This window comes from Protopterus annectens, chromosome 3.part1 (genome assembly GCF_019279795.1).
Source record: "Protopterus annectens isolate FY-2018-M chromosome 3.part1, PAN1.0, whole genome shotgun sequence".
In the NCBI taxonomy this organism is placed as follows: domain Eukaryota; kingdom Metazoa; phylum Chordata; order Ceratodontiformes; family Protopteridae; genus Protopterus; species Protopterus annectens.
Genome location: NC_056732.1, coordinates 1,563,456,202 through 1,563,483,381, shown reverse-complemented (window position 1 = coordinate 1,563,483,381; position 27,180 = coordinate 1,563,456,202). Strand labels below are relative to the sequence as shown.

Genomic DNA, 27,180 nt, shown 5'->3' with positions numbered 1-27,180 from the left:
AGCAATTTTGTACAGTTTGAAGTCAGGGGAATTTTAAATGTGGGGAAGTATTTAGAGTGATTGCTGTATGTGTTAAAATTATTAAAGTAACAAAGTATTTTTAGTTGTAAGAAATATAGGCTTTATAATATAAGAAGAGAATGAAGGCTGAACAGAAGCAAGATCTGAAAAATTATAGCAAATGCTCTCAGCAAGAGAGATGAAAAGTCTGCAGCTGAAGGCATTTGGCCAGGGAAATTCCATATTCTATTCTGTTCTACTCTGAGCGAAATTTACAGAGATTCCTTTATGCATCTGCAAATTTACTTACTGCTTTTTCTCAGCCTGACCGCTTTTACATGTTGATGAGCTTTCTGCAAGTTCAAATAATTAATCTTGAAAGTTCTGAATGTTCTTTCCTAACTGTGCAAAGGCAATCAGTTCAGTAAAGTAAAGTTTATAATTATGGGAAGCAAGTAGCATCCTTAATACTTTAACGTGTTTAATAGAACAGTTATAATTTACTTTTCTTTAAATGTAGCCAGACCTCTTTTTTCTTAGGGCTAAAAGTTACTGTTTTCTAGCTATTTTTCACATCTGATAGGGGAATATAGCTAAGAAAAGGGCAGACAGTAATTGTAAGTCGAACATGGAGTGTAACATATGCTTTAGCAAGGGTAACCTTAATTTTAGATTAGGTCATGCCTGTGGGTGCAGCTTTCAATTTTGGAAATTAACTGTCATGTGTAATAGGTAGGAATGATACTTTGTATCATAAGGAGTGGTTTCTGGCCCACAAATTGTAGTGCATTGGCTGTCTGTCTGGGCAGTTTTTTCCATCTCTTTCAACTTTCTGGTTTAAAAGCCCACATTTCCGCTTGTTTCCCACCTTTCCTGTAACTAGTCTAGTCCAGCTACAGATTTGCTATATCCAGGACTGTTTGTAAGCTTCTGAGCCACCCAAGCCTTTCTGTATTGGAGAGAAGCCTTCTAGCTTGTCAGTGGGAGTGGTAAGCACTAGGTAGCCTATCTATCACAAGAGGAGTGGTTTCTGTCCCATAAATTGTAGCTTATTGGCCGTTTGGGCAGTTTTTTTCCATCACTTTCAACTTTCTGGTTTAAAAGCTCAGATCTGTGCTTGTTTCCCACCTTTCCTGTAACTAGTCTAGTCCAGATACAGATTTGCTGTATCCAGGACTGTTTGTAAGCTTCTGTGTGGTGCCAAAGTCTGCTCTTCTGTTTTTCCCTTAGATCTGCTAGTTTTCTCCTCTCCTGCACTTTTACTAGCTTATTAATTTAGCACTTTACCAGGCTTCTTGTAGCAATTATTGTAGCACACAAAAGTGCTACCAGCACTAAACGTTCTACAAGGAAACATCTCCAGTACTTAATGCCCACCCCTCCAAGCATGTCTTAAGGTCAGTTCCCTGTGCTTTCTCCTACTAACCTGCTGAACTTGGGTATCCTGAGGCAATGTAGCAGTTGCCTCATGTAGACTGACAACCATCTTCTCTTACCTTCCAACACTCAGACTTGTAAGAGATGCACTTATATATCCACATTGGAAGCCATGCACTCTCCAGCTAAGACCAGAATAGCTGGTCAGGAGGAGAAGGTCAACACTTGCACCACAGCACATGGCCCTCCAGAACACACACACCAGCAATGCCTTCACATAAAAACACAAACCACACATCCACCTTTGTGGAGGCTCTCAATAAAAATCTACCCAAACAGCAGAGACCTCCAAGGCAGAAACTTACTTGACCACCACAACACAACATTAATCATGAGACACATAACTCTCCTAAAGAGTGTGCCACTCAACCAATGCCCCTAAGGCAAAACAGCATGCCCAACACACTAGTCATACGTGACTCGATTGTGAGGCACACTGATGTCCCACTCACTAGGTTGAATAAGGAGAAAGTAACAGTCAGCTGCCTGTCAGGTGCCAGGATCCACCACATAACACACGCACTCAGGTCCCAAAACAACAGGTACAAATACGACTCTGTCATTGTACATGTGGGTGTGAATGACCTGAGATGTACCTCCCTGGACTGCATGAAAAGAGACATGGAGAAGCTCTCAGATTATGTAGCCCAGGCAGGTATGACCCTAGCCCTGAGCACCATCCTACCATCACCCAGAATGATACCACAGTACAACTAGAAAATGATTGATTTCAACAGTTGGCTAAGTTTCTGGTGTCATTCTAAGGGGATCCAGTATCTGTCTGCCTGGGATGATATGATTGACAGACCTAGATGCTTTGCCAGAGATGGCCTGCATCTGTCACCCCTGGGCTTCCGGATACTGGCCAAGGGTCTTGCCACCACTGTATTGCCTTTTTTAGAAGGTATTCCAAAGACCAAATTACTACCATAACAGCTACAAACAAATGCAATCTGAGGGTCATGCTGCTCAACTCTAGAAGTCTAAATCTCAAAATGGAGAACATCAACATTTTTGCTGTAACAGAGACCTGGTTCAAGGCAGCAGAAAGCACCCCTGTACTACCAGGTTATAACTCATTCCACACCTTTCGGCCACAGAACTTGGACCGAAACTCCAAATGTAGTGGTGTTTCCTTATTCATAAAGGATGCGTACACCTCCAGACTGGTAGCCCAACATAACGCATCTGAGATACTTCAGGTGCAGCTAACACTGGGTAAGACAGCAATTCAGGTTGTAGCCTGCTGTAGGTCTCCAACCATGTCCCAAGACTCACACTCCATGTTCCTAAGCACCTTGGAGAATATTAGGGTCCAACCTAACACTCTCATACTGGGCGACTTCAGCTACCGCTCCATTAACTGGGAAAACTACTCATGTACCAAAACACTTGCCCAACGTTTCCTGGAATTCATTAAGGCCAGTTCCCTGGACCAGCTCATTCTTACCCCCACTAGAGGTAGCAACATCCTTGACCTGGTCATTACTAACATGGGCGACCATTGCTCTACACCAATAGTCAACTCCTCCCTGGTTAGATCTGACCACAAACTAATCACCGTGGAAATCCACCACTTCCCCCCCCCCCCCACAAATGGAGAATAGTTGCATGACTGTCAAATCATACACCAATCTACTGTACGAACATATACACAAATGCATGATCTCGCCATACCCAATAGAACCAAGATGCTCTCCTGCAAAAAAAGGAAGCTAATCTGGTGGCCCCCTGCCATAAACAAACTCTACAACAGAAGGAGGAAACTGTTGCAGAATAAGATGAAGTCCCAAGTCTGGAATAACTCCTTTATCAGCCTCAACAAAAAGTTGAGATCCCTCAACAAATCCTCTGAAGCTACGTATGAAAACAGAATTACAACAGATAGTAAAGGGAACCACAAGGCCTTCTATTGTTATGTAAAGAATATCCATGGCAATACCCAGATATGCTCTGAGCTACTGCACAATGATACCTCCTATACCGAGTCAACAGATATTGACAATATACTGGCCGACAGATTCAGTGCCAACTTTACCCCTCACCCCTCCAAAGGACCAATCACAATACCAGTAGATTGACAGGCACCCAATATTACTGCTGCACAGGTTAAAACAGCACTGTCCAAGGCCAAGAATACAGCTTCTATGGGACCTGACAATATCCCTGGCTGTGTTCTACATGAACTGCAGAGTGAACTGGCACCTCACCTGTGTGCCCAGTTCAGTCACAGCTTCACCTCAGGCTTTGTCCCTACTGAATGGCGCACTGCTACTGTCATCACTCTCCACAAAGGAGGAGCGACTAGAGACCCTGGGAACTATCGCCCATTAGCTTGACGAGTCTGATATGCAAAGCTATGGAAAGCATCATCATGGGCCTAATAAACAAATATATAGGGAATCTCCCAACTCTGGATCCTACACATTTTGGTTTTGTGAAGGGTAGATCATGCTGCTCAACTTGGTCGACTTCTTTGTGTCAGTCACCAGAGCTGTGGATGAAGGCAAGGTGGTTCATACAGCCTACCTTGATCTGGCCAAGGCCTTTGATACCATTCCCCACTCAGGAATCATAGAAAAACTCACTAAGCTAGGCATCAACCCCTATATCATTAGGTGGGCTGCAAACTGGCTCACATATAGAACCCACAGTGTGAAAGTAGCTGACTCCAAGTCAGATTGCCGACCAGTCATGAGTGGAGTCCTCTCCTCTTTGGTATCTACTTGTCTGAAGTCCAGGCCAACACAAAGGGACTCTGGTTGACAAAGTTTGCAAACAATTGCAAGTTGGGACTTATTATTAACTCCCCAATTGATGTTGACATCCTACAGAAAGGCCTGACTGAAACCAAGAACTGGTGTCAGTACCATGGCCTTAAGCTCAATGCCAAAAAATGTCCATCATCCCCCTTGGGAAAAACTCGGTTCCCATGAATTACCACATCGATGGTAGTCCACTGAACACAGAAAGCTTTATAAAAGATCTGGGAACACAGGTTGGCAGCAACCACTCTTTTGACCACCACATTGCCAGTGTGGTTAGAAAGTCCTTCTGTGTGGCACATCTCATTACTAAGGGTTTTGCATCCAGGAAGAAAGAGGTCATTGTCTCCCTCTACTCTTCCCTCATTAGGTCAGTCATTGAGTACAATGCCCCATTTGGCATGTACCTCACTAGACACCTGCAACAACTGGAGAGGCCATAAAAGTACCTCACAAAGAGGATCCTAGGCCTTAAACACTTGTCCTATATGGACAGACTCAAAAAATTCCAACTATTCTCTGTCTCATATCGCCTACTTAGAGGCGATCTCTGTTTGACTTACAAAGCAACGTCTGACCCAGCTCTGTTACAAATGCTACATCTAAAGAAGTCCCAATCCCTCCACACCACACGCTCCAGAGACCTCAACCTCATTATCACAATCAACAGAACATGCTGGAGGGACAGGTTCATAACCCAGAGACTGCCCTTGTTATAGAATAGACTTCCCATATATGTCAAGCAGAGTACCTCACTGGCCCTCTTCAAGAGAAATCTTGATGTGTGGATGGGAAATAGAAAATTCACCCCAGTGATCACTCCGGTGACTCTGCTCGACAGAGGCACTGGGAACTAAGGTTGGGTGGCACGATGCCAGGGTAATCCTATGGGCTAGGCTTGTAAAGGCTCTAGGGCCATTAGCCTAGTACAAACTTATGAACCTATAATGGCTACTTTGTCATTATTATCTTGGAATTTAAATTGCTTTATGGGTTTAGGCAAAAAGGAAATAGTATTAATTATATTAAGAAATGCAGAGTGCAAACAACAATGCTGTAGGAGACATTTTTGAAAGAAATGAGCATGTGAATTTGACAAAGAAAGGATTTCAGGGTGGATATTCAGTAGAATATCAGGGACAAAGAAAATGAAGCATAATAATATTGATTGTCAGAGGGTCTCCAATGGTGATGAAAAGAAAATAAAATACAATAGTGGTAGATTGTTGATAATAAACAGCTACTGGCAAGGTACAAGGATTATGTTACTATGATTTATATTTCACAAAAATACTGTTAAAAATTGGGAGAAATAATCATCTTTTGGCAGGGAATATTATTACTTATAAGTGGGGACTGGCACTTGCTTTGCAATGGTTACTATGTATCAGGGGACCTAGAAGAGAAATATAACAAAAAGGGTACATTTATGAAGAAATTTATGAAAATATTTGATATGAAAGACATGAATTCAGTATTATGAACTAGGGCAGAATTTGCATATTATTCTCCAAGATTCAATAACTGAGCTAGACTAGATAGAAGTTATATCTCCCAGGGGCATGTCCATTAAATTGAAAGTTTCAATCCTTATCCAATAACTATTTCAGAATGCACAGATAAAGCCAAAGATAAAAATGACAGGTAATGGAGTAAAAATGAAGTAATGGCACTTTGCCTCTTATCTTTTAAAAAGAGAGGAAGTTGAAGAATCAATAGTTGAAATTATTTTAGTTCTTAATGATGGATAGCTAGTGAATGGGATAAAATGAAAATGGAGTTTAAAATGGGTAGAGAAGCGATATGATTAATAATTAATAGCAAGTATTTAGAGGGACTGACAAAGGTTAAAGTATCGCACAATAAGAGGAGTCTTACAGAACAAAAAGAGGAGCAGCTTCAAGGTGCTAAAGAGAAAATAAAGGAGTACTTGGGATAATATTCATGAGTTTAGAAAGATTACTGTTAAGCAGATATTTGTTTTGATAATAACCTCTGAACACAAAAACTTTTAGCCCAATGTTTAGGCAACAGAAAAGTAGAAAGGGTCATTGCCAAACATAGATCCTATATATGTATTAGAGGTGTTTCAAAAATTTTATGAACATTTGTATAAAGCAGAGATATATGGAAACTAAGAAAAAGCACAAATGGAAGTATTTATAGAAGACCTTATTCTGTCAAGATCAGAAGTAGATGAAGCTCAACAACTAATAGAGCAGGAGGAGATGAGATAAAATCCATGATGTATAAGCAGTCTGCAGGGTACTCTGCAAGAACAGGTGTTATTTCTGTGGAAGTTTGGAAGTTGGGAGAGTAGAACATTTTAAAGACCGGGAAGATTTTGTTCAGTGGTATTTTAAACATACGGGAAGCACTAGCATTTTGGAAGAAAGCTGTGGTGGCTATATTACCCAGAGAGGGTAAAGACCCATCAGATCCAGCTTCATATAAACACATTTTAGTTTTAAACCCTGATTATAAAGTGTTTATGTGTATACTAAATAGGTGTTGCCGAAATTGATTGATATAGATAAATGTGGTTTTATAGAGGGGAAGCAAACATCCGACAACATTAATAGATTAATAATGATCCAGATGGAAGCAGAATGGAAACACATTATCACTGTTATTGGGGGGTATTGATGCAGAGAACACATTTGACAGAGTAAGCTGTGATTTTAAGAGTAGGACAATGGAAGCATTTGTATTCCCTGATACAATAAGGTTAATTAGGGGATATAGGAGGGGATCTGAGGAAATAATCAAAGTTGGAGTATTCCTGTCCAATAGGTTATGCTTGAGCAGAGGAACCAGGTGGGGGTGTCCTCTGTCTCCTTTGTTATTTGATTTATATTTAGAAAATTAGGCAAGGAAATAAGAGACTCAGAAATTTAAGGGTATAGTTAGTATGGTAATCAGCAAATGTTGGCTTTACTGGCAGATGATATTATTTTGTACTTGATAAATCCAGGAAAGGGCATCTTCATGTTATGTAACATTCTGAGTTAGTTTCAAGTCTTTTGAATATATACAGTTAATGAACATAAAATAGGCTGTAGCCATAAATTATGTACAGTGCACAGATTGGTTCAGCAATACCTATATTTATAGGGACACAATAATATGAATTATTTAGGAGTATGGATTAAAAAGGCTTAAACATATTTATCTAGGAGGGGAGGAAGACAAGAGTTAAGTGGGATAATATGATCCTACCAATAGAACAAGGTGGTTTAGGATTATCTGACTTAAAGGGATATTTTGGAGCTACACAGTTAAGGCTCGTATACATAACTCATGCAGAAGGTTATAACTCAATGTGGTAAGGGATGATGATGAAGTACAGGTAGTTCAAGAAATAAGGAGAGTGGGATTTTGGATGCAGACTCTTAAAGAAAATAGCAACTATACAGAATATTATATCCAATAAAATTGCAGAATGTTTTCTAAGAACTAAGCTAACACAGGAATGGAGAAAGGATATTTTTCCAAAAGATATAACTGTAAGGAGGGGTGAAAAAAATAAGCAAGAAGGGGCTGGAATTTACTGGAAAAAGCTTGTAAAGGTATTGGGAGCAAATAACCAGAGAGGGAAAGGTAGTGGAACGGGATTAGGCCAAAAAGAATTTGAGCTGCAAGTTAGAGACTACCATCACTACCAGGGATTGATATCAGAGTATAGGCAAAGTGAAAGGACAGAGGACTCCTAAATAAAAGATCTGGTCTGGTAGAGCTTTTAGTCAAATTAAGAACAGAAGCTACTGTCAAAAAAGAAATAATTAGTATGGCTTATAACGTATTGCATAACAACTATAAGAATCAGTCAGAGGAGTTGTTGAGAAGAGAGACTGCGCAATTTACAAGGGAACAATGGGAGGACATATGTATGACTCCCAAGTATGCAGCAATTAAGTATTTTTATACCTGAAGCAGGTGTCAAAGACTTTTGCCCTGGGTAGATAGTAAATCTTGGAGGTGTGAAGAGGAAGAAAGGGGTAACTGGGAACATAGTTTTGGGAGTGCAATCAGTTGGCAGATTTTAAACATTTCCTGTAGAGTAGTTTATCAGAAGTATTGGCAGAGTAAATGGCTGTAACAAAGGAAATAATTATTTTAAGCTGGGACACATGATCTGAATTGCCTAGGCATAGTCAGGCCTTATTCTGTTGGTTGTCAAAGCAGTAATTACTAGAAATGGAAATCAAAATCTAAACTATCTGTATCTGAAGTATTGAAAATTATGAAAGAGATAAAAATGAAAGGGAATCTTTAGAAAAGCGAAAGAGCAAATTATATAGAAATAAATGGAATTTGTGGGAAACATACATGCAGAATAATGTTCATAAAGAAGACTGAGGTTTAAAGGAATTGAACAAATTATGTAGTGTTGGACTGATTCCGCGGTGGGGGTGCTGCGGTAGCATTGTCGCCTCACAGTAAGACGCTGTCCGGTTCGATTCTCAGCTAGAGCGTCTTCTGCATAGAGACATGTGTGAATGGGCGTACCTTCGTTGAAGGTTGTGCATCAGGGCTGGCAACTCGGCACGTAAAAATCAACTTCCAGTCATTAGCGGACGGGAGTTCCGCTGTGGCGACCCCTAACCGGGAAAAGCCGAACGACACAGCAACATGTAGTGTTGGACTGAAAGACATATGTAATGTAAAATGTGTGTAAATGGACAAAAAATTTAATACGTTTTTTTTTTTTGTTCTATTAATGTAGGTGTGCCTATGCCTTACGTTATAATTTAATAAAAGTGTTTCAACATAAAAATTGTAAATCTGTATGCTTTTGCACTAAAATTAAAAATGACTAGCATCTTAACTCTCAGAGTTGCAACTGTTCCTGAGCAACAGTAGGGAGTATGGAACACAAAACCTTCATGCAAATATAGGGGGACTCCCATGTTAAGATCCAAAGTATAGGCATGCTGTTTTGTGATATATATTTGTGCTTCACACAAATTCATTGTGGTGGACTGTAGGTTCTTGGTTTTGGAATTGTATATCGATAACTGTGTTTCAAAATCCCTGACTTCGACACTGCGTAGTATATTGTATTCTAAATATATGCTAAAAGAAACCTATAGCTGAAAGACATGCACTGTATCAGTACAGCACCATATAGACATTACAAAATCACTGTCACTATAGCTGAAAATATGAGAAGTTTGATAGAGTTTATTTTGAATATAACCAGAAATATAATAAGCTTTCAGGTCTAGCTATGTGCACCAGTATGTGTGACAAAGTACAACCTGGCATTAGAGTAACCTACAAATTTGTCATACTCAATATTATGATTATTTATCAACAACTGCTACATCTCAGCAGGTTGATGCTTGTATCAAGAATACTTTATTAAGAAAATAAACCCTGTGATTCAGAAAAGGCTATCACCAGTGGCACGTCCTAATACAGGTGGAAAACCCCTGGTGGATGTCTTTTTGGATTGAGAGACAGGCCTATCACACTAATTCTATATGATCTATGGAATCACTGTAGTGAGCTGTCTCTGTGGCCTTGCTAAATGCTTATGAGGCCCTCAGGCAGAGTGGCTAACATTAGTTAGGCATGTGCTCCCCCCTCAGAAATGCTTGCAATTAGGTCAGTTATGCTGTAAAGAAATTCAGAGAGTTGCTCGACTGTATAAATTAACAAGGCCAGCAATGTTAATGAAAATGGACAAAATGCTGCATCCCCCACGTGATAGTCATGTAAAAGGTAAGATTAGGTAAGTGTATGCGTGTTTGTGTATATGACAGAAAGTGAATAGGTAAATGTGTCTTTGAGTGTGATTGACTTAGGTATGTGTGTCAGGTACAGTGAATTTGTGTGCATGTGTGTGTGTGTGTGTGTGTGTGTGTGTGCGTGTGTGCAAGTGTGTTTGAATGTCTGCATGTGTTTGTGTGCAAGAGACAGCGCCATCACAATGTATGGGCAACCAGTAGTTGTTACCAAAAGAAAGGGCTGATTAGTGCTTTTGACAATTGCCGGTTATTAAGAGATATGCAACTTATCCGATAATGGGCCCTTCCTCAATGCAGCTAATCATGTCTTCAATTGCATTTTAAATGATCTTGTAAACTGTCCCTTTTGGCCAGAGCAGTTTATTCTTGCATTGAGATTCTTTCTGAAATGTTCATTACCTTTTAAGAGGCAGGTAACAGTGTCAGTGTAACATTTTACTACAAGGGAGGAGAATTCCAACTGGAAGGTTAGGAAATTATTGCAGATGTTGTGCTATTTGTTTGCCAAGTAAATGAGCTAAAATAATTATGATGTTGTTGCCTGTAATGAAAATATCTGATTTTTCTGTCTGTTAACAAATATATCCTTCTTCACTTTTTTAGCAACTGCTACATCTCCTTTGGGACCTCCAAATGCAACAAACATCACATGCAATGAGTATAGTTGCTCTGATGGGAGATGTATTACGTTCAAGCAGGTAAGGCAGAGCTGTTACAAGAATGTTCATACATTCGTATAGGGCACCTTATGACAAAGTTACCTTGGTAAGGTGCAACTTCAGAACATCAGCCTGTGTAATCCTGCACATCATCATAACAATATTGTCTTGACAGTGAATGAGGTTAATGTAATATTACCCATGTCCTTATTCTGATTTTGTATACTAAAGTAAAATCTTTACTGTATTAAAATGAATAGATTCCATTGTCTTACAGATGGCAAGAAATTATGATTGTGCTATACAGTTGCCTGCCTATTTGCAAAACTAGAATTATTTCTTCACAATTAAATGTGTCACCTCACAGCAAGAGGTTGTCAGGTTCGATTAGAAGCTGGGCTGCCTTCTGTGCGAAGACTGCATCTCTCTGTGCCCTTGTGGTTTTCCTCTGGGTGCTCCAGTTTCCTATCACATTCCAAAGACATGCAGTGGGTGAATTAAACACACTAAATTAGCCATAAGTGTGATTGTGTGGCATGGAAGAAATACTGCGGCAGGACTAGTCACCTTGCAGTATAAATCTTGGCTCTAAACTATTGTCACTTTTGAAGGGATACCCTGACCCCATGTGCAAAAATGGGAAAAGGGGTTGTGGATAGATGGATGGATGGATGGATGGATGACATTAAGTGATATCCTGGGATTTCAAAAATATCTGGCAGAGCAATGCTGAAAGCGAAGTGATAGTTGATGTTATAAAATAGGACTTGGCTTCACCCACTTGGATTGTCTGAGCAGTTATGTTCCCTTTGTATTTCATTCCCTTACTCATCATATGTTATGATTGCTCTATATCTTTGGTGAATGTTAAAGCTCTTCCTTTTATATAATTTTTCCTGTCCCATTCCTGTCAACTATCTAGTTTCTGTCAACACTGTAAATGTATATTTTCCATCATAAGAGAAGAGGTAGTTGCAGTGTGACTGTCATCCCATCAGCCATGAGGGTTTTTCTTAAACCACACCCACGTTATGCATGTTTGTATGACATGTGGTTCTGCTATGCCAAGTTTTTTTTTTTTTACTTTCCCATACATGCTTCTTAAATTCTTATCAAACACACATTTCATTACGTTTTGATATTGCAGTAGAAAAGCTCCCCCCCCCTTCACCCCATAACATGTAAGCAGTTATCAGATGCTCACGCCCACCCTGCTTTATTGGCTTCTCTAGGGTCAAGATTATTAATTCTTCCTGAATCAACTGTGCAACAGTCAGGACTTTCATTCTTTTGCACCACTTGGTCATTGCATTCTAAAGTTCTTTGATTGTTTCTGTCCCTAATTCTATCATAAGATCATAAGAGGTTACTAGGCTAACGACCGCAGGGCCCTTGCAAGTCTAGCCAAGTTCAACCCATGTTCCCAAGGTGTGTGGTTCAAGCAAACACTAAAATCAGCACCTGTTGTCCCTGTCCAAAAGGGACACATGTGGAACCCCGAGGTGAATTTCTCATTACCCATCCAGTCATCCAAACTGTGCTTAAAAAGGGCCAACGAGGGGCTTTGTTTAACATGAACAGGAAGCTTGTTCCAAAGGTGGGGCAACCTCTGTGAAACAAATATGTCTCTCCAGCAAGTTCTGTTGATGTCACATACCAAGTTAAAGTCCTTTGAGCAAGTGACCCACGTGCTATTTGACATGTGAATGTGCAGCATTTCCATCAAAGCTTGGTGAGAGATTGCTCTATATGCAAGACATAGTTTGTCTCTGAGCAGTCTGCATGACACAGAATAAAGTGACAATGATTTAAGTCTGTCCACATAAGACAGATCTTGAAGCCTCTGAATTTTCTTTGTAATGAACCTCTGTGGTCTCTCCATTTGCTGCAGGTGTTTGGAAAGGAACATACCAAAGAAAGCATTGTACTCTATTATTGCCCTGATGAGGGAAGCATACAGGGGGGTTATAACTGCTTTTTTTCTGGAGGGATTGCCCTTACTTATGAGATGAGCACTATAAAATGCCCTTCTTACCACCGTGGAGACATGGTGATCTAAGTTAAAGTTGCTGTCAACCTGTGTGCCCAGATCTCTCACCACTGACTGTGTGCATAGGGTATTGCTATTGATGTGATAGTTTGCAGGAACATCGCTCTTGCCAAAGGGAATGATAATGCATTTTTTTGCTTTAAGTTTTAGACTTTGGTGCTTGTCATTAGTCTGTGTAAGACCTTCTTGGGTTGATACCCAGCTGGATGAGTGTATCAATGATGCCTGAGTTGGGGATTGTGTCAAAGGCCTTGGCTAAGTCTAGGTAGGTCATATGCACAGATTTGTCCTCATCTAGAGCTTTGGTGATGGTCTCGAAGAAGTCCACCAAGTTTAACAGGCCTGATCTCCCCTTCACAAAGCCAAACTGGGTGGAGTCAAACATTTGGAAATTTCTTTTATCTTTGTTAATAAGGTCCATGATGATTCGTTCCATGGCTTTGCAGATAAGGCTGGTCAGGCTAATGGGTCTGTAGTACCCTGGGACCATGGATGCAGCCCCTTTGTGCAAAGGGAAGATGGTAGCTGTTTTCCATTCCACTGGGACGAAGCCAGTGCTTTAGCTGTGATTGAAAAGTTTCCTCAATGGTCATGCTAATTCCTGTTTTAACCTATGTAGAACACAGCCCGGGATGTTGTCTTGTCCCATAGAGGCTGTGCTTTTGGCCTTGGAGAGGGCATTTAAGACCAGCTCCTCAGAGATTCTAAGTGAGGGACAGGTGTTAGGGATGCTTTGGGGTATATGTGGCGGGGATAGGGGAGTGAAGTTTTCACTGAACCTGTCAGCCAGCAGGTTTGCTATGTCCACAGGTTCTATATAAATAAATATATATATATATATATATATATATATATATATATATATATATATATATAGTACTATTAACTATGAGTTCAGCACAAATCTGGGACTTACCCTTTGAGGTCATAGGTGTAACTAAAGAACGCCTTGTAGTTATCCTTAGCAAGGGAAGCTAATTTGGATTCATAGTTAGCTTTAGGTTCATAGGATGATACTAGGTTATTGGCCCAGAGGCCCTTATAAGTCTAGCCAAGAATTTTGCCCATGTTCCCACAAAGTCAGCACCTGTTTCCCCTGTCTAGCAGGGACACAGGTGAGGTCCCAGGGGTGTATTTTCTGTTTCCCATCCAGTCATCCAGGTTCCTGTTAAAAAGTTACTATGCTTGACATGGAGAGGGAATCTGTGCCATAGATGGGGGAGTCTTTGGGACAGAAATCTATTCTGCCAACAAGTTCTATTAATGTCACAGACTGGGTTGAAGCCTTGTGTCTAGGTTGCGGTAGTGGAGTTTGACTTACTGATATGCAGCAACTTTATCAAGGCTTGGTCTGAGATGGCCTTCTATGGCACACAGGTCACCTCTGAACAGTTTGTACAAGACTGAGTAGAGGGACAGGGCTTTTAGCCTATCAGTGTAGGACAGGTGTTTGAGACTCTAGATTTTCCTGGTCAGGAACCTCTGTGGTCTCTCCAGTTACAGTTCCTGCATGTGCTTGGCAAGGTACATGCCAAAGGGGGCATTGTACTCGATAATGGTCTGATAACGGAGGAGTACAGGGATGTTATGACCTACTTGTTCCTGGATGAAATACCCTTATTTATGAGGTGGGCCATGTAGAAAGCCTTCTGTACAACAGAAGCAACATGGTGGTCAAAAGTCAGGTTGCTATCAACCAGGGTACCCAAGTCCCTCACAATTGATTGCATGCTTAGTATGTTGCTATTAATGTGATCATTAGTAGGGACTCCATTTTCCCCAAAGGGGATAATGATGCATTTCTTGGCATTCAGTTTGAGGCCATGCTCCTGGCACCATTCATTAGTTTAGGTAAGGCCCCCTTGGAGGATGTTCACAGAATTTAAGACAGCACCCAGCTTGCAGTCATCTGCAAACCTGGTCAGCCACACACCACCGGTTTTGGCTTACACCTCAGAGAAGTATATTCCAAACACTGGAGGCCCCAAGACCGATCCTTGGGGTACACCACTCATTACAGGTCTACTACTAGAGGTGGCTTCCCCTATTTTGACTGAGTGGGTTCTGTCAGTGAACCAGTACTACCTGAAATGTATTTCAAAAGCTCATCACACCCTTTTCTGAGTAATTCTTCAGTACAGTGCCAATGAGTATAACCTTAATTTAGAATCTTGAAAGGTCTAATGTATATACGTATTTTGGTCATACAGTTATGTATGTGTTATATAATTAAATGTATTAAGTAAAATCTTGTTTCTTATGCAGTACAAAATACTGAACTTTACTGAAATATACACAGAGAGATACAAAGAGAGAGAAAGCAGCAGTCTCCGTTGTTTATCATCTCATTTTCATGTGTCCCTTTATTTAAATGATGATGCAAATTCACTCTGTAACTGCCCATGAGGTATTTAACATTTTCTGTCATGTCCATATCTGCCTGCTTTTCTCAGGACTTTACAAACTGAGTTTTCTATTCTGGAACAGAATATGCACCTTCCCAAGAATTGCTGCACTCTTTATGTGACTGTAAATAGATGTGATATTCAGAATTTCACGCAGTGTGATAGATGTGGTCCCAGTGTTTATGCAACAGAAAAACAAAAAATAACATATCCAGGACCAGGGGCAAAAAAAAATGACTGAAAAATAATGCAAACCTAAGTGGCTTAGACTGTTTGTGACCTCTAGAAAAACTGTATAAAAACTTAAAAACTAAAGCCATGGTCTCAAGCTCAATGCCAAGAAGTGCATTGTCATCCCCTTTGGTAAAAACTCTGTACCCATGAACTACTACATAGGCGGTAGTCTACTTAACACCGAAAGTGTGATAACAGACCTTGGGACACAGGTGGACAGTAGTCTCTCCTTTGATAATCACATCGCCACAGTGGTCAGGAAATCCTTCTACGTGGCACACCTCATCACAAAAGGTTTCTCATCCAGAAAAAAAGAGGTCATTGTTCACCTCTACTCATCACTCATTAGACCCATTATAGAGTACAATGCCCCTTTTGGTATGTACCTCACAAGACATCTGCAACAACTGGAAAGGCCACAAAAATACCTCACAAAGAGGATTACTGGCCTCAAACAGATGCCTTATGCAGACCGTCTCAAAAAACTCCAGCTTTACTCCGTCGCATATCGCCTACTCAGAGGCGATCTCTGCCTAACATACAAAGCTATGTCAAACCCAGAGCTGTTGGACATGCTCCGCTTAAAGAAATCCCAATCCCTCCGAGCTACACGTTCTAGGGACCTAAACCTTGTCACCACAATAAACAGAACATGCTGGAGGGATAGATTCCTGTCCCAGAGATTTCCCATACTCTGGAACTGACTACCTATCTATGTCAAACAGAGCTCCTCATTAGCACTCTTCAAGAAAAATCTTGATGATTGGATGGGTAATAGGAAATTCACCCCTGGGATCACTTCTGTGGTTCTGCTTGACAGGGGCACAGGAAAATAATTTTCTTGGGTGGCGAAAGCCAGGGTACCTTTTTGGCTAGGCTTGTATAGGCCCTAGGGCCAATAGCCTAGTACCTACCTATGAACCTCTGAAAATATGGAAACAAACATCTTCTAATAGTGATGGCATACAGACTAATATTCCTTGACATTGCCTATTGCTTATTTTTAATTAAGTACCCCTAAGACACCTTCCTTTTTATTACAAATGATCCTTCTATTATGACTGTGTAGTCATTTCCTGTTTTTTTAGACATTGTGGGAGTGTGGCGTAGAAGAACTACCACGGCAGGGTTAGTCACCCAGTGGTGTAAACCGTGGCTCTGGATGATTATCACTGTTGAAGTGACACCCTGAACCCATGTGTAAAGATGGTAAAAAGGGGTTGTGGATGGATGGATGTTTTACATTGTTTTGCAATGCAGTTAATTTGACAGTTTAGACCACTCCTGTAATCTGGTCAGACCCTTTTTCATCCCTTTTGTTTCTACTTGTACATTAGTCCTGCTGAATGACTGCATTCTCAGCAAAACTGAAAATCTTTCCCATTAACCTTTCTGCATTATCACTTATAAGGATACTGAAAATGGACAGTACCAGTACAGATCTTTGCTATACCCAAGTAATAATCTTACTTTCATATGAATTATTTCTTTTTATATTTCTTTTAATGTCCCATTTTCTGGCTAATGTTTTACAAGTGCACCATTCTAGAACTCCCAGTGAGTCTGTCAAAATGGTTCATTAAGATTCTTATTTGTAGTACTAGGTAAGACACCTTAAAAAGTCAATGTAGGGGTCAAGTTCTAGATGGAATGAGGGACTTGCCGAATAACTTTATTTAAGGCAAGCAAACAGTAAACCAGTAAAGCCAGGCTATTGGCTGCACTGCTAAATTAACATTGTATCTGATAAATATTAAAGTTTACAAGCTATATAACTCAAATTATAAAATGGTAGCTTGTTAGTACACAGAAACATGCACGCTGATTGGTCAGCCCAAACAGCATGCCTGTTGTAAAATCGTGCATATGCCAATATTAAAAAAGTCCATGAATGGACTTTCTTCTATTAGTATGTGCTATGCTATGGAACTCTGTGTGTGATGCTAAGTTTATAAGAGCAACATTTACAGTAGGGATCTTTGCCCCCTTATTTAAGGCTTTGCAGTTTTCTTGAGCTAAGAGGTCAAGAGGTACATACAGAAGGCAGAAAAAATGTAAGGAAAATCAAGTATGTTATGCAAAACTGAAGAAACATACCTGATTGTCCTTGTATTTTTGCCCTGTCTCTCTCATACCTCTAAACTGTCCAGATGTCACAGAGATCTTCCTTTCTTCATTGCTTGCTTTTCAAAGCACTGATGTACTGTGTACTTAAGTCCCATATGCATGTGCAGTCCATCAACAAAGTGGAAGAATGTGAAACAATGCTGAAGAACAACGCAGCTATGTTATACGAAGACATTATTTACTAAAAGTAATTTCTTTCTTTCTTAAATAATGTCATTGTATGATAGCAATAACCGACTTTTAGGTGTGGGTATATTGAAGATTTACAGTTACCTTTATTTAATCACTTGGGAAACCACACCAGCCATCAGTAAATCTTCAATATACCACATCCACTCATCGGTTATTGCTAAATGAAAACCTAATGGTTTCAGTTATCCAGTGAAAATATATCAAACGATAATCCTTTACATAAAGTAATACCACCAGGAATCCTTCAGAGTGAAGTACTGACATCACAGTACTACAAGATATAGGTACAAAGTGGTTTATATAGGCATTAGATGGCTCATGCTGTTGTAACATTTCTGATAATAGGCCCACAAGAGCATAAACGGAGGCTTGAGGTAACATTGTTGTTAATGTGATATTTGTCAAAGAATACTTGCAGATTTAACCCAAGAGGTATTTCTGCTCACGTCAGAGCAATATACCAGAAATTAAAAACAAGATGCTTGAATATTTATAATATTTATATTTCTGTTATTATTTATGTTGGGTTAGAATTTCTTTAGATTTTAAGAATTTAATTTAACGTACTTAATTATTGTTTTTGTTGCAGTACTGCTGTGTTATAACCATTATCAATCCTGCTGACACTTTAACAGTTAAACTTTTTTATTGTACATCTTGGCCATTCTGATGTATATAACATATTCAGAGTAAGATTAATTTGTTTCCATAAAATGAAAGTTTGGTATCTTGTTATTTTTTTCCTGGCATTTCTATGCAGATTTTAAATTGTGCATGGCTGATTTAAACAGTAAAGAGTGAGTTTACTGTTTAGACAAAAAAGTAGGCCATGTCCAGTTATGGTTTTTGATTTAATAACTTAGATATCTATTCCAAAACATCACATATTATGTCTATTTGTTTTTAACATTATATCACAATTTTACTATGAATGAAGTTATTTGACTGTACCGTGGAGGTTTTACTCTCTCTGACTAGATACTATAGTTTAAATTGCTATAACGTGTTATTTTATGACAGTTTATCATAGTTAAAGTATGGAGAGGTAATTTTTAGCACTGAGTTGGCATATTGGTTGCTTTGGTTATTTGTACTTTTTGTACTGAAAATTCTTTAACTTCTGTCAGTTGTAAAATAATTCTGAACGTATATCAAACTTTTTTGTGATAATAGCACAATTTGGCAGAATTTAGTTGTGTGGGGACATACTTATTACTAGAAACTTTAAGTACTTGTTGTGATACATTATCCAGTACTTCAGTTTATTATTCTGGCTGATGTTTCCCTGACTTTATGGAGCCTAACTGTTATTCCCTAACCCCATCAAATTTGGTTGCATTAAAAAAAAATAATAATAATAAAAATGCACCTTAACCTAGGGTTAGTGGTTCTGCCAGGGCCACTGCATGGCCTCCAGATTGTTTACCTTTTGCCCTATCTAGTGTAGCTTTGCCAGCCACTATGGGATGAGGTTTAGACATATCCTCTAGTGCTGGTTGAGTACCTGGCACAGGAATGGGAGAACCAAACCTTTTAGGTGCGGCAGTAGTCTAGGATAAGAGACCCATTGCTAGGCATAATACTCTGTCCCCAGGGTAGACCACAAGAAAAATAAACACAAGCTTCATCATACCGCTGATAATAATATTATACTTGTTTATAAGGGTGAGGTGGTTTCCTTGGCTAAGAATGCTGCCCAGATTGCTAATTCTGGTGGTTGTTTCCATCCATGTCTCTTGTGTTAGTTTGGGTAGAGACCTCTCTTTGGTTTCAGAGAATGGTGAGGAATCTAATGAGGACAACGGGGATTTCCCTGCCACTCTGATTCTTTGGAAGGTGAACGTGAGCTTAAGTCCAAGCAAGTGTTCACTTTTCTTCAGATGATTGCTAGATTTACAAATGTTTTTGCCTGGGAGCAATGAGGAACTACCCACTTGCTAGGCAGGATAAATTACCTTATAGAGGGCAAGATGCCCATTTCTTTCACTATCCTACCTCTCTTACTGGTGCTGGAAGATTTTTTAAGGTGCGTGCAAGACACTAGTATCTATTTAAGAAGTCCTTAAAAAGGCTCTGAGAAAATATAGGGTCTCCCCGGATATGACATGTCTCTTTTCTCATTTGACTGCTGACTCGGCTGCAATCTTTCCAGTGGCCTGTTGCAATAAAAAGTCCTTGGCTTCATCTAATCCAATGTCCCCTGATAATTAGGGAGAATGGATAGCTCTTCAGAATGATGTCTCATTCTAGTATTCTAGCATTTAGAATGTTAAATTATCAAGGCTATATGTGGAAACTTGTTTTATAGTTTGCATACAGTTTGGATGATTTAAATGCATCCTTCCCTGTCAATTCAAAAGTCTTATATGAATGAAAAATGCTTCAGTTTGACTTAGGTTTCAAAATATGCTTTGAGAGATGTTCATGAATATGTTAATACAGTCTCAAAAATGCTTCTTCTTATGTTGTATTAAGATGGTATGCTTGGCTGTGTAATCAGAACTTTTCTGATGATTTAAGAGCCAAAATTTTGAATACATCTTTAAGTTCTAAATTGGTGTTTGGGCCCTGTATTACACAGATTTTACAAACAGTGGAATGATATAAGCCAAATTAATGCATAAGGTTTCATGTGCCCAAGTTCTCCCCAAACAAGGTATCTTCCTTCAAGTGACAAAATAAGCAAAAATTCCAGCCAAACAAAAGTTACAGATCTGAAACGAAAAGGCAGAAGGTTAATTCTTCAAAACCAAACAAGAGTGGTTCACTTCCAAAAAAGGATCAGCCATCTGCACAGAAACAGAAATGACTTTGATGACTCACAGAGCATCCAACACCCATCCTTCCCTTCCTTCTCTCCGCCCCCAAGCTTGCTCTCTCAGCAGTTGCAGACTGACTGCACTAGTCTTAGACAAATGGATTCTGAGAACAATTAGTAATGACACACTTAGCAGTGGATAGAAAATCTTCCCCCTTTCTGGGGAATTGCCCCACACCCACCATACCAGACAATACAGAGCTGTTTTCTCCATCACACTGTCGAAGTGGGGGTCATAGAACCACAGCCTGTGATACACAAAGGCAAAAGTAACGGATTTTACTTCAGAATATTTTTGGTGCAAAAAATGAAGCACTCCCTGAGATCCTTCCTAGATTTATCCTTCCTAAACACCTTTTTTTAAAGTTCCAAAATTCAAAATGCTCACTTTAGAGCTGGTCCTAGCATTTCTTTTAGACTCCTGTTTCACTGCGACTCTAGATGTCAAGGAAGCATATCATAATTGCCATCATTCCTATTGCTGCCAATTTCAGGAAATTTTTGAAGTTTGCTGAGTCTGGCTTACATTATCACTTTTCTGCATTACCCTTTGGGCTATATACTGCACCTCAAATATTTACTAAGTGTCTGACTCCAGTGGTTGCCTACTGCAGAACCCTAAGCATCCACATTTTTTCCTTATTTGGATGACCTGATTATTTGTGTAGATTCTGTATCCAGGTGTTCGGAGTCCTTAGACAAGGTTGCATCCCTCCTTTCCCACCTGGGCTTCAAATTGAAGCTAAAAAGTCCTTCCTCACAGCCTGTCAATGAATTGTTTTCCTAGGATGTTGGATAGATGCCAGAAGACAAAGTTCTGACTTATCAGGGTATTTTCTTGGATTTCACCCTTCCAGATGTGGCCTCAGCAAGAGAGTTCCTCAAACTCTTGGACCTTATAGCATCAATGATCCTCATGATACCACTAACCAGACTATACATGAGAAAAATTCAGTGGTACTTGAAGAATTGCTCAACCCAGCACCTTCATCCCTTGGATTTCTAGATGGTGGTACTAGGATTTGTGAAACAGGAACTGCAGTGGTGGAGGGATCAACTTTTTGTGAATCCAGGACTCCCTTTCTGTCTTCAGACACCAGTCCAATCTGTCCAGATGGATTCTTCAGATTTTGTGTGGGCAGCAGTGTCCATGGGATTTTAAGTGCAAGGTTTGTGGGGTCCTCAGGAGATGTCAAAGCATGTAAATATAAAAGAGATATTGGCAGTGATTTATGCCTTAAAAATTCTTCACCATGTATGGACTCCAAGCCCTCTTCTAGTGGTCACAAACAACAGTTCCATTATGTAGTACCTGGACATGCAAGGGGGTACAAGGTCATACCCTCTTTGTCAGTTGGTAGAGATAGACTGGGAGCTAGTTGTGCAGAATTCTGTCACTCTTCAGGCCTCCCACATTCCATTAGAGCAAAACACAATAGGAGGCAGACTAAGCAGATCCTGAACAGACCCTCATGAATGGAAGCTCCATGTAAAAGTCTTGCAGGACTTGATTGAGATTTGGGGAACCCGTTCAAGTAGACCTCTTCACCTTCTTTCAAAGTGACAATTGGAAAAATGGTGTTTAAAGCATCCTTGCAGACATGCTTGGAAGCCAGATGCTCTGTCATTCCCATGGCTGAGAATATTCTAGTATGCCATTTGACCCTTTCCATGATTCCCAAGGTACTTCGAAAGATTAAGAAAGAATTACCATAGATCAATTTGGTAACCTCCTTTTGGCCCAGTCAAAGCTGATTCCTCCTTTTACTAGAACTTGCCAAGGGCAATTACCATAAGCTTTCTCAGAGACTCGATCTGCTCACACAACAGCAGGGGCAAATAGTACACCCCAACTTAGAGCGATTGCAGCTGACAGCCTAGATGATTCTATTTTAATACATTCTAGGCACTTGCTCCTTGAGGATGTGCAGCAGGTATTTAAGGAGTCAAGAAAAGATGCAACTAAAAAAACATACTTTTGCAAGCGTAAGAGATTTTATAGGTGGTGCCTAGTCAACAGAGGTCCAGAAAGAGTTTTGAACCCTCTGGTTTTGAAATATTTGTGTGAGCTACTTAGAGAGGGTTTGTCACATGCATCTATCAAAGTGCATCTTGCACCCATTTCAGCTTGTATGCCCATGGATCCCCTCTTTCATTTCTTTATGTGGTCAGTTTATGGAAGGAATTATGCATGTGAGACACCCCTCAAAAGCAAATTCCTCCTTCTCCTCCTTGGGATCTCAGCTTTGTTATTGAAAAAAATGACCTTACCTCCCTCTGAACCTATCTGTCATGCTAATTTATGGTTCATTACTTGGAAGACTGTCTTAGTCATTACTCTGATATCTGCAAGGCAAGTCTGTGAGATGCAAACTCTCATGGTGGGACAGACTTATTGGATTTTTCAGGAGGACAGGGCTGTGTTACAGACTAATCCATCATTCATGCCTAAAGTTGTTTCTGAATTTACCTTGAATCAAGCTATAAATCTCCCATTGTTCTATCCTGATACAAAAACAAGGGAGGAAAGATTCCTCATACCTTGGATGCACACAGGCAACACATTTACTGCCATGGCAGAAAAAAGCCCTTTAAGAATGCTGAGCAGCCTTCTGTCTCCTATATGAATTTGAGAAAGGTCAACTTCTGTCTAAGCAAACTATCACATGATGGTTGTCCTCTGCTATTGTTTTCTGTTACTCCCACCATGGCAAATCTCTTTCAATCAAGGTTAAGTCTCACTTATCTAGTGCCTTATTCTCTTTGATGTCATATTGAAAAGAATTGAAATGGACTCTGGAAACATTCTACAGGTAGCAATCTGGTCCTTTCTTTATGTCTTCACAAAGCACTATGAATTGGATTCCTTTTCAAGGTCCAGAGCAGGCTTTGTTAGGACCATTCTCCACGGGCTCCTAGATCTGTATCTTTCCACCTCTCAGGGAGGATAAGCTTTTGGAATCTACCCAAAGTGCCAGTGAGGCAGTACAAATGATGAACGTAGTACAGTTGCATAAGCCCTACTTGTCCATAATAGTAAATGTCCAGATTCCTCACCACCTCAGTGGCATTTTGGGTTATCTGCCAAGGTAAACCAGTACTGGTCAGCTTTCGGAAGCTCAGGCTCCCCTCCCTTTCTCTTCCTGTCACAGCCTCAGTGGTGGCACCCTCCCACCATTCCCCAGATTGTGCATAGTTGAGATGGGTTTCAGCCACTTGGATGCAGTCGTTGTTGGATTTATTTTTTATTTATTATTGTGTTTGGTTGTGAATTTATTCTTCCTAGACAATTCTGACTTTGGGTATTTTCCTCTCCTCTTTGTGGAAATGAAAAAGTCTGAACAGTCACTTCCTGTGACAGCTGAAGACTTAAGCCAATTGACTGTGACAGGAAGAGAGAGAGGGATGGAAGTCTGAGCCTTTGAAAGCTGACCAGTACTGGGTTGCCTTAGCAGATAACCCAAAATGGCATTGAAACTGTGATAAATTCAAATAACTCTTGTTAAAGGTAAGTAGAAATTATGCAACTCTACTTTTCTCTGCTTATGATTCAGAATCTGGTCCTGACATTGAGGAGATTGGTTTAGACTATGCTTCCCAAATCTGTTCATCTGACAACTGAAATCAAAATCTGAAGGAAATATTTTTTTCAGATTCTCCCATGGAGATACTATATTTGACATTAGTAGCAGGATGAAAGACTTATTTAAATTGGAGCATAAGGAAATTTCTGAGACTCAAAAGAGGTACTATGATTTGTTACAGGTAGCAATCCCTAAACCAGTGGCTGTACCCCAAGTTGTAGCAGCACTGGAAGGTGCATTTAACAGGTCTATGTTAAATATTCAAACACTTAACTGTTCAAATCACTAAAGATCGAACTTTAGTGATCGAACATTTAAATGTTAGAATATTTTAAAAAATTAAAAAAAAAAACCTAAAAAAAAACCTTAAAAAAAAAAAATAATAAAGGATGTACGCAGGGGGGCAAACCCCCCTGCACCCCACACCCCCGCTACTTAAATATACCAACTCCAAGATCGCTCTACAGTATAGGAAATGGGAAAATTTCCATTTCCGCACTGTAGCACACTGAAGTGTGATCTCGGAGTTGGTATATTTAAGTAGCGGGGGGGTGTGGTGGGTGCAGGGGGGCTTGCCCCCCTGCTTCCACCCTTTACTTTTTCGGGTTTTTTTGTAAATGTTAATCTTTTATATATTCGAACATTTAATTGTTCGATCACTAAAGTTCGATCTTTAGTGATTCGAACAGTTAAGCGTTCGAACATATAAAATAGACCCCATTTAATACAACCTGTACATCTCCTAATAGTCAAGCTCCTGCTCCTAGAAAATCAAACAAACTTCACAAGGCACGTCAAACAAATGGATTCCTCTTCCTTAACCCCGGAGTTAACCCTTCAGTTATTTCTTTATCTATGACCTTTGGATATAAAAATGTGGCTGGTTCCAATCAAATCTTTTCTGACAGGGATGGTAGAGCCTTTGACAGATTTGGAAAAAAGTTTAACACCACTTTGACCATAGCCTGTAGAAATATTGGTTGTTAGGCCCATATGTTCAAATACCTATTAACATCCTTTGCTGACATGAAGAAGGCGATTCCTGACTTATCTAGTTCAGAAGCCAAATCCTCATTATTATCTATGCTTTCCTTCATCTCTTAGTTTACCAAGCATTTTAAGATCTTCATATGATGCTGATTATGCAATATAGAGGGCTGCAGAAATTGTATCAATTATACACATATTTACATGGTTGCAGGACCAAAGTCTACCAGAAGATGTTGGATCTATAATGCTCAGTGACCTCCTAGATAAAGAGGATTTCTCTGGCACCTCATTTGCTGATGTACTGAAGAGTTTTGATGAAAAAGAGAAACTGATTCAAGGAGTAAAGCACATTTTTATTCCCCCATACCAACGTACAGCAGAAATTTTCCTTCTATTTTACAGGATGCCCTTCAAAAATCACAACAAAAATCAGGAAAACGATCTTTTAAGAAGCAGTAGTAGGGCAGTTCTAGAGAGAAAAAAAAGGAAGGGCATCTCAGGTCCAGTCTCAGTCAAAGAAAATGACTGTACCACTCTTTTCTCCTCTCCTCTCCTCCTCCTCATTTTGGCAGCCCTCTAAACATTTTGAGAAATTTTTCTTTGCACCTTTCTCTGTACCACCAGGTTACATCAGAGTCTTCAGTACTGGGAATTATTCAGAATGGGCACAGATGACAGTGGGGTTCTTCCCCCAAACCTAGAAATGCCACATATTTCCTCCCATTATTGCTCACATGCTTTCCTATGGAGTAATAGCTCCTGTACCAGAAGATCAAAAAGAAAATGGATATTATTCAGGAATTTTTCTGGTACCCAGAACAAGGGAACCTGGAAACCTATTTTAGACCTGTCTTAAATCTCCAAGTCAAAGTTCCAAAGTTTAAAATTCTGACTCTTTGGTCTCTCTTTCTTCTGTTCCTTTCAGTAAGTTTCTTGGTAACTTTCGATCTAGCTGATGCATACCACCATATACCCATTCACAGGAATGTCAGATACATTTCATTTTGGTCTTCTCTGACCTCATCTTTACTGGTATGGCCCTCAGTGCTCCACATCCATGGTGGCTCTACCAGCTATCCTCCTACCTCTCCAGGCTTAGTCCAGTATTGTTGGGATGGTTATGGATCCTAATGTGGTGCTGTGGACTTGACTCATAGGTGCTTCTATCCACTTTTTTATGCCTTACTCTCTTTTTCCCACCCCCACCCTCAGGCTAGCTGATTACATACAAGGACAACTACCCTCTTTGAACCACAAGTCCCCTTAGGGAATGTATCAGTGAGCAGCCTCTCACCCAGGACAGGCAGGCCAATACCCTCCCTGTTGCTCTGTTAGTTGCCTGAGCCTCTAATTGAACCTACATTGGGTGGGCAGTAGTTAGGCCCTTATCCATTTATGCCACTGGAATGACTACTTTAGAGGCTTTTTAAGATTTTTACTCCACAAATAGATCTGTTTGCTTCCATTCACAACAGAGAGTTGAAAATATTCTGCTCCAGGATTTCATGCAGAATGACCTGGAGGACAGATGCCTGATCTTCCCCATGGATGAAAATGTTCCAGTCTGCCCCACCTTCCACTGATAACCAGAGGTCTTTTATTGGTCCAGAAGGACTGCCCCAAAATAATTCTGGTGACTCTCTTTTGGCCCAGAGATCAGTGGTTCTCCCTTCTCTTGAAAATAGATAAAAATATTTGCCACAGACTTCACCACAAGACAAGACAGCTCTGATTCACTTAACCTGCAAATTCTTCATAAAAGAGCCTGGGTGGTAAAATTTTAATATTTTAAAATATTACAGTATTTTTTTTAAATTCTATATTACGTACATTATATTTTGCAATGTTATATATCGTTTTGCTATATACAAGCCTGAGTCTATGTCTAATAAATGTTCTACACTGTATATACATTTTTTTATTTTATTTTATTTTACATTTGTTGACCGGGCTAGTCTAGCTGGATATATTTCCATTTTCAGTAGAGGCCTGAGGAGAAAAGCTCCACAGAAGTAAAAAATATATACATACATAAAAATCAACATAGATGACAATAAGCCATTTAGAAAAAGGTTAGTAAAAAACAGCAAAAATCTTCTAAAAAGTTAGTATAACATTAATTACTTACTACCACACACAGAGAAATTCCAAACAACATCATACAGG

General features: G+C 39.8%; 1 protein-coding gene across 1 annotated transcript in view; it reads left to right on the top strand.

Moving 5' to 3' along the window:
- LOC122797804 (SCO-spondin-like) overlaps nucleotides 1–27,180 on the top strand; it is a 4,708,783-nt gene that overhangs the window by 1,312,230 nt on the left and 3,369,373 nt on the right. Inside the window, exon 34 of the mRNA XM_044066325.1 lies at nucleotides 10,559–10,653. Coding sequence (XP_043922260.1) covers nucleotides 10,559–10,653 — 95 coding nt within the window. The remainder of the gene's footprint in view (nucleotides 1–10,558; nucleotides 10,654–27,180) is intronic.